Source organism: Ammodytes marinus, assembly GCF_949987685.1.
Source record: "Ammodytes marinus genome assembly, chromosome: 13".
Taxonomy (NCBI): domain Eukaryota; kingdom Metazoa; phylum Chordata; class Actinopteri; order Uranoscopiformes; family Ammodytidae; genus Ammodytes; species Ammodytes marinus.
In genome coordinates, this window is record NC_137217.1 from 7,010,116 (window position 1) to 7,027,715 (window position 17,600).

Sequence of the window (17,600 nt, forward strand, 5' to 3'; positions counted from 1 at the left end):
AAATAACCATAATCTGAGTATGTTGACATTTATGAATTCATAGGAGTACTGCAGGTGGTGTAAAATACTGTTTACATGTGTAAGTAGTTTTCATCAGAGCATGCAGAATGAGGTCAGTAACTATCAGTCACTGATAACTACCATAATGACCAAATGCCATGTCTATGCTACTGTTGATTGGTTTACAGTGTGAAACAAAAAATGTATCCAATAAATGATATTCTGTTCCTGTTGTCGGTTGTTTCAATTTCGGTTTAAACACATAAAATCATAACATCTAGAGAAGTAATAGAGAATATACAGTACTGTAGTTCTCCAGAATATGATGTGCGTGAGTATTTTGAACTCAAGGGGGCAGCATTTCCTGGTCTATGGTTTGACCACACTGATCCTGGATATGTTCTGCTGTACCACAATTGAAGTTCAGCATTAGTAGCATTTGCAAGGCTGGGCGTTCACACATTTGGAAGATGAAGTTGGAGTTGACTGAGAGCTGTTGCTCAATGGGTTATGCCTGCCAATGTGCTACTCAACTGCTCCTGCTGCCGATTGGTTGGAGCTCAGATAAGGCAGGCGGCATGCAAACCATATGAATCCACATGCCAGTGTATCTAAAATATCTCTTGCTTCTTTAAACAGACATTTCCTTCTGTGTAACCATGTTCTTTTCATCCATTAAAGCAGGGCTGATGTAATCATAGTTATGGCTGTTCTCCTGAAACATAACAGGGCGACATTAGACTTTTGTTTGTGAATAAACAACTCATTCATTTATTTAAAGAGAGAGGGTCCCTTCTTACCTCTTCGTCCACAGCAGAATTACATCTGCGCGTCCTCCTAACAACACAATAAGTAAAGTTTGTAGTTTGTACATTGAACTCTTAAACATTCCATGAAACACATAGGCCTACTCAAATGAAATAAGGACGTTGTGTGTAATGTGTCTAACTCACCAAGCCCAGATAATAACCAGTGAAATCACCAGCAAAAAAAACACTTTGATTCCAATTCCAACCAGGAGGATGAAACGGTCAACTGAGGTAGAGATAGAAAAAAAGCATTGTTTAAATGACTAACTGCATTTGGGTAACCTTTGAATCGAAATCAAGATATGTTTGCATATGTAATTAATTAGATTTTTAAATGGAGATTGCTCCCTCACTCCTCTAAGACATCCTCCAATCATTTCAATCCATAATTTCCCATTGGGTGATCACATACTGTATTAATACAATCCATGAGAAACTGTGGTAACTGTTGCTGTATCAATGCTGTATCTGCACATCTTATCTGCACACTCACCATCTGTTTTGTCAAATGTCAGCAGCACCTCAGTTGAGTTGTCTTCCCCCACTGTGTTGCTGGCCCTGCAGAGGTAGAATCCAGCGTGGGACGCCTCCACAGAGGGGAGAGACAGCACCCGTCCTGAGCCCACCTGGAGCAGGGAGCTGGGAGAAGCTGTCCTCTGGTACCAGGTGTAGTTGTCTGCTGCAGGGTTAGCATCACTGCTGCAGGTCAGGTTCACACTGCTGCCCTCTGTCAGGATGCCAGGAATACTCACCTCCACAGAAGTATTCAACGGGAGATCTGTGTTATAAAAAAATAAAAAAATGCTATTCTACGTAGGCATTTTTATAGACTTTTTAAATTTTCAGTTTAAAAAGATATTCATGGATTGCCATGAACATTAATAGTCAACGTGTCAATTGTCAAAGCCTATTTTAATCAGAAATTCAAAGACCCAGTTGGACATTTATGGAAATGTTTTGCAGAGAGTTAGATCAGAAGATTGATACCACTCTTTATCACATATGAATATTCTATAAGTCTTCTTATCCAACTGAAAAATAATAAGCAGTGATAAGGGTTTTCCAAAATGTTGAACTATTTCTTTAAGTACATACAGAACATCACACAAAACCAGCAGTGCCATAAATAATACACATATACTTACACTGAACATCCAGAGCCACAGGGTCAGAAAGAGTCACCGTCGGTCCTTTGACGCCACATGAATAATTCCCAGAATCCTTAGCCTGAGCCCGGAACTCTACTGGTTTGGCTAGTGGTCGTCCATCTTTGTACCAAACTGTGCTGTGAAGAAGGCAGGAGGTCCTACAGTCAAGAGTCACATTCTCTCCTGCTTTCACAACGTCAGGATACACTCTGGCACTCAGCGCTGAACATCAATCCATTAAAGAAACAGGAGCATGACGTTAAGAAAAGCTGAATGTACCATCATTGAATAAAAGCATTACCAATGCAGAATAATTTTACCTGTGACAGACAGATGCACTGAGTTTCTACTACGCCATCCGACCCTTTCCGTATCAAACCTGAAGTAGTAGTATCCCGTGTCATTATCCTGCACGTCATGAATTGCCAGGCTACAGTCGTGCTGCCGGTCCCCAAGATATTCAGAACGATTTTGATATGTAGGGAGGTGCGAGAGCTCAACACGTTTCCATATGCCATCTATCAATTGCCCTTTGTACCACGTAGTCTGTATAACATTCTCCCTATATGTGTAGTTGTATGAGCACCTGAACACCACGGATGATCCCTTTAAAGCACAAGGATTTGGGTTTGCAAATGTCACTGACGTATTGGTGCTCACAGCTCCTGTAGAGAGATCATGACATTAGGATTAAAAGAGGAATCATTAGAGGTACTGTAGTTGCAACAAATTCTTATTATTTTAGGTGTCATAGGTTGGGTCAGATGTGGGGGAAATAATATATAAAAAATCACTCTCTTTTTTGCTCTGTGTTTGGTCTCAAGCAACTCCCAGGGGAAACATCTGGCAATTTAGCTGCTTCATGTGTCCATTTGTGAATTCTTGAGATAAGTACAGTACATACGAACATATCTACATACGTGCAGACGGACAACCCGAAAACATATCATAAGAAATGGCAAAACAAATATGTATCATAGACTTTTAAAGTTACAGTTAGATAATGCTATGTTTACAGCTCTAGCACTTTATCTTGTAATGTAAATTGAAAGCTAATCTCTCCTTACCTGCCCTCAGGATCAGAAGCACCAGCACCGCGATCATCCTGTTCACATATAAAACTTCAAGAGGGATGTGAGAGTTTTAAATTTGACATGATCTTTATAGAAACACAGTCATCTGTAAATGGGGAACTTGTGGTCGAAACCATAAACATCTTGCATCTTGCCTATTGGTCCACCGCGTTTTTGCTTTCCTATTCAAATATATTTTTAATTTTTAACCTTTCTTCTGTGGCAACTTAAACTGTTATCTTTTTTTGTTTTCTCCATTGAAACAAAAGCTGAAAACACAATGCTTCATCAGGCAGAGCGGCTACTTTGATGTGCCCAAAAAGGCTTCATCATCATCATCATCATCATCATCTAATGAGATGACATGACAGTTTGTTACTGTCTGGTTTCCTGTTTATGTTTATCTTTATCAGTTTTGGTACTGCCTGAACAGATGCTTTGAAAACTTGCACTGAGAGTTTGAAGAATATCCCTCTGCAATTGTTACACACGTTTTTTTTCCCTAACAGATTTATTCTAATGATTTATGCAAGCCCCTCAGTTTAAAGTTATCCACCAAAACATTAGTTGTGCTATGTGCATAGTGGTAGTTAGTGTGAGTTAGCATGCTTACTAAACTAAGACAGTGAACCTGCTAAACATGCGCATGTTAACATTGACATTGTGTGTATTTAGTTCAAAGCAACACTGTGTCTTTAGTCTTGTTATGAAGCAGGAAGCAGAGTCTTAATGTAATCCTTCCTCTTTAGACTTCACAATGTCTCACAAGAAAAAACACCCTTACTTCAACCACAGTGCATTCAGCCACCAAAGGGCAAGAATGCGGTGAAAAACGATGCCATTTCTGCCAGGTCAACCTTTCAGTCCTTTGAAAAAAAATGGTTACCCAAGTATTTGAGGCTCATTCTCATATACTTGGAGACAGCAGAGAAAGTATGAGATGCAGGAGGGTCAATGGGGGGGGGGGCATAAAAGATATGTGTGTGATAAAAAGAGTGTAAAAGTATATTGAAAATCAGTAGAGCCGTGCATGATTAGCTGACATTTCTCCCAGCAGCTATTATTGGCTTAGGCCAGGCCTGCTCGACCTGTTTGTTTCACAATCTATCCAGTAAATCAGGTAGATAATATGTCCACGTTCCACCAGGTGTTTGGTTGTTCTTAACTTCACCTGGTTGGAGTGGGAGCATGGAGTGAGGCACAGTCGACTGAGGCAGTGGCAGCAGAGATAGGTCAGACCATTTTGTCCATACAATGTGTTGACCCATCTGAAGAGTTCATTTCAATGCTAAATAGGATTTTTTTTTAAAGAACACCATCACCATTTTCCAACAAAGAAGCTGTCAGCAGGGCTGTTCGGGAATTTCCAGTTCCTCTTGTGGTTAGTGTAAATCTTTCGTTGCATTTCAAGCTACTTTTTTCAGTTAAATTTATTCATCACATTAACAGGAACCTGGACAGATTTTCCAGTCAAAAGAGGCGTATTAGGCGTGACAGAATTACATTACACACACAGATTTGAAAAAAAAAAAAAAAGCAAAAACAAAAACAGTAACAATGGATGACAAAAGGTCATTAAAAAAAAAGTTACGAGCGTTTATTAAGTGTTGATTCTTGTTGATTCTTTATATGTTTCACAAAAGCATATCTGCTCTCTAAACGACGATGAGGCATTGATAAGATACAATACTGTGCTGCAGAAAATATACAACAGAGAAAGACACAATTTCACAAGAATATTAGAGGGGGGAGAATACAATACAGTTGTTTTGCAAATATTGTTGTTAAAAGTGTGACATTCCAATTATCTGTGATTTGATTCGTCTATCTATTAAGACCACATTATCTATGAAGTGAGCCTAAGTGATGGTCATACCTTCTGAAGTCTGTAATACGTATCGAATAGTATAATATGACTCAGAGCAGATCATCTCCCACTACACTAAATCCTTGCAGCTTTTTTAATACGGCAGTGTGTCTGAAATCATTTTAGTGTAAAAAATAACCTCTGTCTGATTAAGGATGTATACCATTACGTGTGTTGTATTGCTTTCCTGCTATATGAAACATAAAGTTGGATTGTTCAAACCTTTGCAGATTATTCTATGGAATAAGAGAGACTGAGTGGAGAAAGGGCTGGAGAAGAGGTGGAGAGCAGAGATGGGCATGAAGATGAATGTTTCTCACGTATACTTGCTGCTGCTGCTGGCTCTTCTCCAAATCACTGCACCCTCTTCTGGTAACTAACCTCAACCATTATACAAAATATGTTTTAATATAACATGTAGTGAAGTTGCAGACAGAAAGGCCTCTCCCTGAATGGAGAATATTTGTAACACAAATCAAACTTTTTCGAGACAACCATTACTTTACATTAATTATTATTATATATTCAAATATGTATGAGGTACTTTGCCTAAGGTCACATATTCAATGTGAGAATAAGCATTTAAGAAAAACTTAACTCAAAAGTTATCTGATCATTGATGTGCACAATGTTGTTGACACTATGACAATGCAAAATTTTTTGGAGGGTGTGTTTCTCAACCACATGCTAATTTAGTTGTTTAAAAAAGGTACATGGCAGTGTTCACAAATCCTTATTGCTTTCTGATGTGGTTCTGTACCAGGTTAATAGCTCCAAACTCCACCATACATGTGTATACAAACCTCTTGAGGGTGAGACGTTTTCTCTTTTAAAGCTACAGTGCCTCACTTTTTTCATTAATGAATGTTTGTTACATTCAAGCCACCTTCATACGAGTTGAAAGTTGATTAAGCCTATATCAGCTCCACACAACTCTCTCTGTATTTCTAAGTGGCAGCATTTAAAAACTGGTGTCGCCCCCTGAACCTGGCGCATGAGCTCAGAAAAATCCCAAGAAGCAGCCAATTGATGTTTCAGTTGTTGATTCTACTGCTTAGAAAAAAACCTGGACGTACAGCAGAAGGAATAAAATCCATGCAGATCATCTTAGGCTTATGTAGATGCACCGACAGTGTTGATGTTATTACTCAGAATTCTTCATGTTGGCCACAGAAGTAACGCACTATAGCTTTAATAATGAGAAGGATTCTAGTTTGCTTTACACTCTCTTAACCTTCCTTGAACCTATCTCTTTCACATATACAATCAACACCCAACCACTGTTCCAGCTCAAAACACTGACAGCAATGAGACCGCCTCAGTATCGAGCCCTGCAGACCTGGTTTACCGCACAGTCCCATCAGTTGTGACAGTGGCTGTGGGGAAACCTGCAGAGTTTAGCTGTGGAGTGCCCAAAGCGTCTCCAAACCTCACCTTCATCTTCTACGGGAGTCACGGCAACTACACCCTCACCTGCCCCGACGGCCACCTGGAATACATCCCCCAGGTCAGCAGACTGTATTTACAATATGTTGTGTCGGTGTTGTATGGTTGTTCATCAGACTAGGTACAAATAAATGCTGCTTGTTATGGATTAGATTTTCCAAATGATTAACATTGATTAGTATTATCTACCGAGGTAAGCGGCACTCAAGAGTCGACAAGGAAGTGTTGAGCCACATTATGCAACAGCTAAACTAACAATTATTTAAAGTATTTTGGGGGAGGAGTGTGAGAAGAAAAGGAACAGAGTATGAGAGCACAAGTGATTCAGGCAACTTGCCAGAGTTATGTTTTCATTCAGTGTTTCTCACCAACTATGTGTGTCCTTGAGGTCAAATAAACCTGATGAATGCCTTACCTTCCTAATAAAAAATGTGCATTGTTTGTGACCATGTTAATACGAGCAAGCACTCTTTCATCCATATCTTAACCTGTTTGTCCTATGCAAGGCTGGGCTAAAGGAGGCTTGAGCATATCCTAACTCATATAATGTTTGTTTCTCTTCTTTTTTTAATATTTTATTCTTTCTTCGCTTTCCATTCTTCTGAACCATACTCACGCTTCTTGCTCTCTCTCTCTCTCGCTCTCTCTCTCTAGGCTCTTTATGGAAGTTGTTATATCAAGAATGAAGAGTCATTGGCTATGTGGACCCTCAAAGGAACTTCTTTCTCCGACAATGGCTCAATAGTTGTGTGCCATCAGCCCATGAACCCTTATGCACCTGTTGCCGTCCTGCATGTTTATGGTGAAGACCTTTATTTTATTCACTTATTAATATTGTAGGATTAAGAGTCTATGGCCTGTTTTTGTTTAGCACTGTTCTTACTTGTCAAAATGATACAGCCATTGTCAACATAACATTTAATTAATGTAATATCTATAGGCCATATATTCATATTTTCCTTCATCACAGCATAAATACATATTTAAATCATACTGTTTCCTTCAACTTGCGTACACGTTGTGGTACATGTGAAAATGCTGCTAGGGGCTTTTTCGGCCATGCTCTCATCTCTAAAATCTTTGGAAATCTTAGAATTAAAAGCAGCCCATAATCGATGAATAACAATTACAATGCATAATAATGAGTGGTCTCACTCTCTATAGAGTTACAGTTTATGACTTTGATTAGATTTTGTACAAGCTGGTCATTACATCCAGCCAATCTCGTCCGGATGTGGGATGTTTTAACGTTATTATTGTAGCCTACTGTACTTTGAGTATTGCTATCAAATTGAATATCCGGTGTCCTTTGCATTCGTCCCCCCAGATAGCGGCTTCCACCATGCCACTCTCATTGGCTGTGTCATCGGGGCCTTCTTCGGCGTCCTGTTGGTGGCCGCTTTATTCTTCGTCACGCTGCAGAGGTCTGAGAGCCTTCAGAAGTGCTTCAGTGAGTGTACACCGCTTTTTGATTTCACTGCTGCGAACCGTAACATGTAAACTACACATTGAATTTGATACATATTTTCTGATGTATCTGTACTTTCAGGGGGAAAGGAAACTGAAGATGACATGACCTGGATAGTAGAAGATTAAAAGGATGCTTTTACAAAACATATCTCTTCATAGGGGCATAGCAGTCTCACTCTACAAGTGGGTAGAGTGCATAACATAAGTCCTTGTTGCATCAGGGAGTTCCAATCTGGCCCACGGTCCTTTGCTGTATGTCTACCCCCTCTCTGCCCTGTTTCCTGCTTCACTTACATTGTTTTATACCCTCCCCCCAAGAACATATTTTTTTATGAAAATGACAAAAAGAAAATAATCTTTAAAAACAAAAATTGAAGTAAAAATCTGGATTGAACCCAGGTCAGGAGATGATGATTACTCAAATACTTCATTCTGTCTATATCCTGATATCTTCACCGTTAATCATCTTTTACATTTGATGAGGTGTTTTGTGCCTAAAACTATTTAGCAGGTGATTAGAAAACAGTAGACAGACAGTGTGCAATATTTTAAGAGTTTGAATCTGTGTAAATTATTGGTTTAAATGAAAGGGGACGGGGTTAGAAAAACAAACTGACCTTTGTGGTCACAGAGATAGAATGAGAGTGCTGAGTAAGCGGTCCCCAGAATGGTGCTGACAGCTGCAATTTGAATGAGGAAGAGAAGAGTAGCAGCTATTTGTGCTCGTATATTTGTTTTACAGCTTTGTACCAACAAACTATGGAAGGTAAGATACTCACTGATGGGGGTAAATGTTGTGTGTGTGATACCAGCTAAAGTAGCTACACTTTCACCGTTTGTCCACTAGAGGGAAGCATTTGTTCCACCACAAGCCGTTACGTGCAGGTAGTTGCTTTAACAAAAGATTAACAGTCATTGTAAAAGGACTGATTGTAAAAACAAAACTCTTATAAAACACAGAAAGATTTTCCACTTCTATTGTATAATTATTCGATGTAAACTCTGAATGAAAAACTCTGAAAAGTGGAATGAAGAAGTTGCTATTCCTTTGTTTGGGATTTTATCATTGAAGTAGCCTACAGTAAGTCAAATGTGATGACGTCGTCCTGTTAAGAGTATTAATATATTTCCACTATGAATTCAATTGTCCAGATGTGTTTTGTGTGGTAAATCAGTGTTGTCTTTTTATGAAGTCAAAGTACAGTATACTTTTTAGTTCTGCAGTTGATGTCTGTAACCTCTGCTCTTATTATTTCTTTAGATATTTTTGTTTCATTACATTACTGCAAAATGCCCATGTTAATGTGTCTTGCTCATTCTCTTATTGGTAATCAACCATGAACACGTACAAAAAAAAACTGTCAAAACAAAAGTTTGCCCTAATGTGCTTTTTGGATCACTCAGGACAATGTTAGCTGACTGGAATCTTTGGAATGTGTTTGTTGATAAGTCAGACCCATGAAGAAGCAACAGGACCGGAGGAGACCAGACCACTTTTCTACTCTCATTGACCCAAGCACAGAGTTTTAAGTCGCAAAGCTCTTAACGGATTTTTTGGAGACACTGCAAATCTTAAGAGTCTATATTAAAAACACTCACACTGCACAGACTTAGCAGCATGCAGCTGGTTCTGACAGTGCGTCGTCTGCCAGTTGGCATTTCAGATGATAAGTGATAAGTCGTGTTACAATTCAGCTCTTTGATGTTTATTTCTGTATGACCTCATTTGTAGAACCTTCCTCTCCTTTGCATTATCACCGACATTGTGCTGTCGCCGGAGGACTTTTGCACTGGTGCTGCCACTGTCCAGGGTTACAGAATAAATGTTATGTAGACTTGCTGCAATTACGGCAATGGCCAACGCCAACGCCATGTGGGAGAGTACTGTAGATATAAGCAAGAAAAGAGACACAGTAATGAACACATGATCATAACTTAGGTATGTCTGCTACATGTCAGCAAAAATACATCTTCCTCACAGAGAAAAATTATTAGCGGCCGTCGTCCACTTTAACATATGGTCTTGCACGCCTCACCCACTGCGTTTGCAGGTTCATTAATTCACTTTACATTAGAATTATATTACTTGAGTCCTTAATAACAATTGGTATTTGACTGCACACTTGACTGAAATCTTCATTCCCCTGACTGAATGTTGTGACACAGCATGAACAGCCAGCAAGACACACACACACACACCAACACACACTCGCAGGGCAATCAGCAGGAGGGAATTCGTCCTCGTCTCTTGGTTGATAGAACAGAGGTAGTATGGAGCAACGTGTTGACACAGCTGCTCAACTACACCTCGTTTCACTCCATGATAGGTTTCCGTCATATTCCAGTTTCTTCCAAGTCTCACAGTGATCACTACTACACAGAATGATTGGCTGAATTTGGTGTTTGCATGACAAAACACTGAATGAGACTGAATAGTTTGTAATGGAATTTACTGTAGGCTATTTGCTGTAGGAGTCAGTGAGGTAACGTTTGCTCTCGTCTCATTACTTGCTCTGGTTGTGTAGGGTTAAAAAGCCCTTTCTTGTAACCCAGTCTAAGTAGGCCTACACAACACTCCTGTCATGTGAGGACCCACCACCAAATGGAAATTGGCTCTACATTTTTTAAATTTAAAGAGATATAACTGTAAGAATTGCTACATATTAGCATACGGCTTATTTAATTTTCACTGGCTCTTTTCAGGTCTAAGTGGTCTCATTGTTGCTCTGTAAGCTTATCTGTTCTTAGACCTTCAGTTTTACTGTTTGTGGACAAACACCCTGTTGAATGCCACCATAACAGAGACGCATGTCTCGCTCTGTGTGTGTGTGTGTGTGTGTGTGTGCGTGCGTGCGTGCGTGCGTGTGTCTGTGTGTGTGTGTCCAACCACTGATAACCTACATTGTTCAGTGTATGTTCTCAAGATGACCTTTAACTGAAGATGAGCCAGTTTAACTTGCTGCACCGATCAATATACCTAAACTATTACAATTGAAGTTAAATAGCAACGAGTTGATCATATTAAGTCAAGTTAGTCGCGGAGCCAACAATAGGCTTTTACAGCTTTAAGAAGCTTTTCAACTGACCTACAACTGACCTCTATTTTTCCCCACTTTCATGGTGGACCAATGAGACAGAAGCAAGATGTCTTGTGATCCACAGTATCGATCTGTTCCTCGGTTAAAAGGCAGATCTCTGTCTCCTTTGTTTGTTCCTCTGTGAGTCTCAATTAGCTTTAATTTTAAAATAATAAGAAAAAGACTACAGCAGAAAAGCATCATTGAATTTAAGAAAACAACAGCCACATTCTGTATATCTCTTCCACATTTGGGTTCTTCGATTAGATTGTAATCCTACTGTAAAATGTTAAATATTAATGTTGTGCTCTCTCCCTGATACTATTGTCATGAATATGCTCCATGAGGGAAACAGTATTGTAATTTTCAATGGAAAGAACCTATCCTACAGATACTGAAAGAAAGACCACATTGAGTATCCTCTCTATGTACCCTAGCTCATTTAATTTAACGCCAAAATGACCTTTACTTAACCTTTAACCATTAACAATATTACAGGCCACCATATGCTTCATGCAGACAGAAACCTGCAACAACACACAAACAAAGAGAAGGGCCCTTCAATCCCTCCCATATTATCGGTATTAGACTAAATCTAAAATGGATAACAAAATCCATTTGAGGTAATTATACATTTAGATTTTGGTATTACTGTAACTGGATATCTCGAAGTGCCAAGATTAATGCCATGAAATGATTTTATGTAATCCAATAAATGAAATCCATGCATGTTCATGTGAGACATTTGATGAGAGTGAATAAGCCACTGTAAATTAGACAGCTACTCTCTTTCTCGCCCCTTTGTCATTGCCACCAGTTGTCACCCTATCTGCTGTCAAATTATAGCATTATCGCTTTATTATCACACACACACACACACACACACACACACACACACACACACACACACACACACACACACACACACACACACACACACACACACACACACACACACAAACTCACAAACACCTTCATCTCTTTGTGTCTGTGTGTCTGTCATATCCCCTCCATTCTGCATCGCTGGTGAAGAGGCCGGTGCATGCCGCAGATTTGTCAGTGTGTGACAGAATAAGGTATAAATAGTCACAGATCACCACTGACACTCATGCATGCACTCACATATTTCTGCACACATGTTGTATACATAGGGACTACACAGATACCCCACCAACTTACATAATAAGATGTACAACACTGCCTTATTACTGTATGGTGTACCAGAAATTCCACCTGTTTGAGAGCAAGCAAAAACTCCTGATTTACCAGAGGAGTTTGTATCAATCCTGATAATTAAAACCCTTCGCTCCTACCATGGTTTGTTAAAAAAAAACCTGGGATACCTGACAGAATCACAGATGGAAGAGGGAAAACAATGGAGGCAGTGGAAGATGAACAGAAATAATTCTCAGTACAACAAGCTAACACCCTCACTCCCGCCTACTGTCTTCGTCTCATCTGAAGCTTTTAAGAACATGCTGGAAAAAGAAAGAAAAACTGAGATTAACTTTGCTGTAAAGATGATTAAACCTACTTATCTTATAGTTTTCCCTCTCCTTATCAGAGAAAATATATCTTCCTGATTTTGCTGCTTTGATATGTTGTTTAAACACAGTGTAAAGGCTTCATGGAAAGTCACTGAAAAATCACAGGAAGTGTGAAGCAGAATGATTCAACATTAAACGAACATTCAAATCGATGTGATTGAGAGTGTAGTGACTATGAGTGTGAGCCTATAGCTAAATATGTTTTAAAAAATTGCTTCTCAGAGGCAAAGGATCACAAATCGCTCTTGCACATACACTAATGTTTATGACATAACATTGCCACCAGTCTCCTGTGTACGTGCGTTGTTATTATCCCAAACAAAGAGGAGGAGCAGGTGCTACATATTCAGGTGAAATAGAAAATACACACTTTTTACCGGACAGTGTCTTGGAACATTCCCGCACACACATTCCTCTGCTCCTGAACCGTCTGCTCAGGTAAGAACAGGTGTATGGTGGAGAGAGGCAGGGTGGGAGGCAGGGTAAAGGGGTCAGGGTCACCTTTCTGTGAAAAGAAATGGATTTGTTAGCACTGTGAATTTAGTTAATCATCATTGAAGGTTTTTGGTGCTTGAGCAGAATCTTGAGCTATCAGACAGAATGAAATATATTTGCTGGGTAGAGGTCACTAGAGGAAAGATGGGCTTTTAAACAGCTGTTAAGAAAAATAAATTGAATAGCAAGCATGCTTGTGATGAAAACGGACAATTTAAATTTTTTTTATTAATTAACTTTTGTATTGGGCATGTGGGGCTTTTGCTTATAAAATATGCCCATGTATGATGAGCCCAATAATGATACACAGGCTGGTGTATGGTTAGATTTCACTGAACAAAAAAAGCATTTTGCCATCTTTTAACAAGTAACATATTTTTTCTTTGACAACAAGGGTACATTTTCGAAACGGATCAGGATTTATAAAACATATAAAGAAGCAAATCACTGCAGTGATATGGTTAACAAAAGAGTAAATAGTGCAGGGGGATGTTGGCAGAAAAGCAGTAATATGTCAAGGACACTGAACCGTCAATTCCAACACCAGAGTGGGCAAACCAAATGATGAAGTAAAAACGTTTATTCTGCTCTATTCCGCCTGCTGCCGTGTTGTCACCAGAGAAGTGGGACGCATCTTAAGATATAGCGAGGTTTGACCTTGATTAATGTCAGGCTGACCGATAGCTACTAAGACGCTTTGAGGACAGAGGCTGAAAGGACTGAAGATAAGTGACAAAGATGAAGAGAAGTCTCTGGATTATCTTTGTTATCAAAAGTTGATGCTAACGGAATATCTCTGCAGGAAGTTAGCAGTCGAAGATTCTTTATAAAAGGAACTGCATCCAGACAACATGTGAGCCTAATGACAGACTTACAAAAAAAATCATTAAGTAAATTTGTTTTTTTTCTGTTGCTAATTTCACTTTGCTGAACAGGGTTTAAATGTCAGACAGGGACACAAACCTGTGAATGTGAAACTAGTACGAGTCAGAGAGAGAAGCAGGGCAACAGGGAGGGAAGGCCCTGAATATCCAAGACGCAGTGGGTCTAACGTCTGTGAAGGCCCAAGGGTGTGCAAGGCCAGTTAGAGGTCACATTGACATTGATAGCTGAAAAGTCCTTTGTGTTCCAACTTTTCCCATACATGTAGTACATATTTTAAATGTGTTCAAAATTTAGTAACACATGTATTAGAATGAGACAAATGTGTTTTACGCTTTAAACAAGGGGGTTAAAGAACAGACTGTTGAGTTTTATCAATCTAAATGATATACATTTTTCAATTTAACATCACTTACTGTAAATGTATGTTGAAAAATATAGTTTTATCTTTACAGTACTATCTCCAAAAGGCTGGGGTTGTCTTCTATGTGTGTATACTATGTGGATGCTATGAAAAGTGAACTAAAGTACATAATACATTTAAGATAGATGTCAGAGAATCTCAGGTTCAGAAAATGACTAAAGATACTGTAAAGCACAAGAGGGTGTTTGGCCCCGATGCAATGAAACATTTCTGCAGTCTAAATGGAGGTCTGAAGGAAAGTTGTCCGGAAAAACCTGCTGGGTTTTGCCCCAAGACAAAAAATTATCCACTGTTTACTCTCCAAACACCCAGAATGCATCCCTGCTGACGAGACACTGACCTCTCACACAACAAGGACATTCTTCCTGTGGAGAGGAGAGGAGTGTGTACCGTATTGCTTGTGTGTGTGTGTGTGGGTGTGTGTGTGTGTGTGTGTGTGTGTGTGTGTGTGTGTGTGTTAAGGGGAAAGAGATGGGAAAAAATCTACCCTTTCCCTCTTTGTCTCTTGTTCTGTCTCTCACAATCATGATCTCTCCCTCTGTCTTTATCTGTTTCTCTTTCTGTCTGACTCTTAGTGTGTTCAAGATGGGACATCTCAATCTTGTGGCTGTAATGGCAGGTAAATATAATACAAAATACATGTCATGAGTGTCCTGCAGAAACAGAGTTGGCCTTTTTCTAAATCAAACCTTGATAAAGACAAACCACTGATTGTCCACTGAAACCAAGGATAACATTCTCATGTAGTCATCCTCTTTTCAATAACACATAAGATTATCCCACACAATTTTGTTTAGTGTATTACAGCACATTATACATACATTGCCTATCATATTAGTTCACATCATGTATGTCTATAAACAGTAAAAGTCAACAAAATCTTCCAGATATTTTTTTCTTAATAATTTTTTTTGCGATCCTAAAAGCTTGTTCCACGACCCTGACGCCATGTTTTTCTTTTCTTTTTTTTATTCTGACTGTATGCAACAAAGAGACAAATTGCTCTTGACGATATTAACATTTGATTTGACCCACTTTCTTGCAGTGCTCTTCTCCCTTTTCGTGGAAACTGAAGCAAGTAAGGTCAAAACTCTCCTGCCACCTTAGCCCCCGTTTCCACTTGGCATTAACATCTGACTTTTGTAATCGGATCACATGAATAAAGCTCTAACTACAGGTGAAAACGTAGTTAGAGCCCTCTAAGCAGTGTTGTGCATCGCTCCTCCTTGTCTAAATGAGACAGTAGCCTATCTCGTCAACCTAGACTTGTAATTATCTTCGCACGTAATACATTTTAATAGCAAATGCGATCAAAACTGTGGCACTGTACAGCCCTGTATGTTTACTTGTTTGAACCCCACCGGTTAAAAACAGCAATGCAAACGGAAATGATGTGCGTGTTGATTTAAATACAGCACGGGTAAATGGAATCGGATCACAAGAAGACAAAGAAGTCACATTTGAAAATACAAGTGGGAACACACGGACTGAGAGCTGGCCACTTGTAACCAGATTCAAAAAGTCAGATGTTAATCCCAGGTGGAAACAGGGTCTTATCTTGTTGTGAGACTGGTTTGTTGAGAAGAAATCAAACACATTAACTTCCTTTGTCTCCCTAACAATAGTCTGATAAAAGCACTTTGTCAAACAAAACTTTTCCTTTGCATTGTTGGAGCAACAAACCTTTAAGTATCTTTGCAGCATGAACTTGTTTGAGGCCATTACAGATGAAGCAGAAACTCTGCCTGTTTCTAACATACAATTCTTATTTTTATAAAAGTTACAAAACCGATGTAACTCAGAAACAAGGACTGGTGAGTTTTTAGGGCCAGCTTGTAAATGTGCATTAGTTTGTTGGGCTATAAAGGTGAAAACGATTTTGAATTCATTCAAATTAAAGTAAGTCTTCTCACGGATTTTCCCATTCTTTTCTCTTTCTCCTGTGCTTGGTCCGCAGATCCATTTTATTACAGTAAGTAAAGACACTCTTAATACATCATAATATTTGAAATCCTCTTATTCACACTCAGTAAAGATTAGATAAAGTTAGGTGATTATTAATTTGAGGATATTTTTGCTTTGGAATTACATTTTTGCTTTTGTCATGTGCACCGGGACCCTCTTTACTTCTAACATTATGGCCTCCGCAGACTATGAGAGGCTACGAATCGCAGGACTGGTCTGTTCCTCCTTGTTGGTGGTTGGAGGACTCATGGTTTTACTTCGTAAGTCATGAAACCACACGGAAAAGTAGGCAGTACGGTTAACAGTTATGGATAAAATGAGATTGAAAGAAAAAAGACTAAATTAGATATGTGGACTGCAATCAAAAAGTTTCGTAAGATACATTTTTTTTAAATTCCAAATGAAGGTGTTAGAGCTGTGCCGTTATGAAAATCAGAACATCAATATACATAGATGTAACTCTGTGTTAAAGTGTATAAGCTCAGTAACAGGTCCTTCTTTGTCTTCACAGAAAACAAATGCACCAGGAAGGGAAAGTAAGTGTTTTTCCCTAGTTTATAACTCCCTAACACATACTGTGCAGCCTATGTGTCTATTTATCTGTATTATAACATTGGACTTGCTCCCCCCGTCTATTATCTCACTCGCATTGTCTCTCTATTTCTTTCCTTCCCAAACTGTCTTGCCAACTGCCACCCCGCCTCTTCTCACCTTGTAGAAAAGTGGAGGATGACAACAGTGAAATCTGATATCGTGCCTGACAAACCAGTTTGGGCCCCGGAAGAAGAGCTGACAGTCAAATGGGGCGGAGAGATTATTTGGTAGTTGGAGGTGTGGAGGAGACACACCAGCACAGGGGATTATACCTGTACAGACCTGTGCATAAAAAAAAACATTAATTGTGAAATAAAGTAGAAAGTAAATTATGCAAGACAGTGAAAGCAGTCTGATAGAATGACCCCATCCTTGTGTTTTTCTGTAACTGTATCCACTGTGCCTGAATGTGTGCTATGGAAATCAGTTTCATTTATATTCACACAAAGACGTTTCTCTCTGTAAACATAGACCTTCACAACATAGCATAGTCCTTCTCACAGTAGTCTCTCCACAGTGATGTTGCATATTAGGTGGTCTACTGAAATAGTGCATAATTAGGAACATTGTGTGATGTTAAGTTGTGTCATTGTCGCCTGCTGTTCATTGCATTGTTTTGCTGTATGATAAACTGTAGAATTAGGTTATCCAAGTGGTCAACCATTTCAATAGGCTATTGACAATATTAGATAAAGAACCTTTGGTGTGCTCATCCAAAATTAAATAAATGTAGGCCTACCAAACCTTTTTTTTCAGTGTTGTTTTTAACAGGTGAACCTAATGTGGGTCAACAGGTTTTACTT

At 39.1% G+C, this 17,600-nt stretch overlaps 2 protein-coding genes and 1 long non-coding RNA gene across 3 annotated transcripts; 2 read left to right on the top strand and 1 right to left on the bottom strand.

Moving 5' to 3' along the window:
* Nucleotides 1–84: 84 nt before the first annotated feature.
* Nucleotides 85–3,073, bottom strand: LOC307259455 (B-cell receptor CD22-like). Its single transcript, XM_080039305.1, has 7 exons — nt 3,025–3,073; nt 2,278–2,622; nt 1,955–2,179; nt 1,303–1,587; nt 954–1,035; nt 801–837; nt 85–715 (listed from the first exon to the last, which is right to left on the bottom strand). Exons 1-7 carry the CDS (start codon nt 3,059–3,061, stop codon nt 632–634), a joined length of 1,095 nt encoding a protein of 364 aa, XP_079895431.1. The 5' UTR covers nt 3,062–3,073; the 3' UTR covers nt 85–631.
* A 1,134-nt stretch (nt 3,074–4,207) lies between these two features.
* Nucleotides 4,208–9,108, top strand: LOC307259481 (uncharacterized protein). Its single transcript, XM_080039345.1, has 6 exons — nt 4,208–4,411; nt 5,128–5,269; nt 6,187–6,404; nt 6,998–7,145; nt 7,671–7,793; nt 7,893–9,108. The coding sequence occupies exons 2-6, from the start codon at nt 5,191–5,193 to the stop codon at nt 7,937–7,939; spliced, it is 615 nt and encodes a 204-aa protein (XP_079895471.1). The 5' UTR covers nt 4,208–4,411; nt 5,128–5,190; the 3' UTR covers nt 7,940–9,108.
* A 3,707-nt stretch (nt 9,109–12,815) lies between these two features.
* Nucleotides 12,816–17,530, top strand: LOC307260114. The gene is made up of 7 exons (XR_013845177.1): nt 12,816–12,875; nt 14,814–14,857; nt 15,284–15,316; nt 16,196–16,210; nt 16,389–16,463; nt 16,715–16,739; nt 16,922–17,530. It is a non-coding gene; the product is annotated as an uncharacterized lncRNA (long non-coding RNA).
* Nucleotides 17,531–17,600: the final 70 nt, after the last annotated feature.

What these genes read in the sequence shown, in the direction of transcription:
- LOC307259455 (XM_080039305.1), bottom strand. Translation starts at nt 3,061, where the DNA reads ATGATCGCGGTGCTGGTGCTTCTGATCCTGAGGGCAG. An exon ending in TGTGGCTCTGGATGTTCAGT is followed by an intron (nt 1,588 to 1,954) that starts GTAAGTATATGT and finishes TTTATAACACAG; the next exon opens with ATCTCCCGTTGAATACTTCT. An exon ending in ATTCTGCTGTGGACGAAGAG is followed by an intron (nt 716 to 800) that starts GTAAGAAGGGAC and finishes GTTATGTTTCAG; the next exon opens with GAGAACAGCCATAACTATGA.
- LOC307259481 (XM_080039345.1), top strand. Translation starts at nt 5,191, where the DNA reads ATGGGCATGAAGATGAATGTTTCTCACGTATACTTGCTGCTGCTGCTG. An exon ending in ACCTGGAATACATCCCCCAG is followed by an intron (nt 6,405 to 6,997) that starts GTCAGCAGACTG and finishes CTCTCTCTCTAG; the next exon opens with GCTCTTTATGGAAGTTGTTA. An exon ending in TGCCGTCCTGCATGTTTATG is followed by an intron (nt 7,146 to 7,670) that starts GTGAAGACCTTT and finishes TCGTCCCCCCAG; the next exon opens with ATAGCGGCTTCCACCATGCC.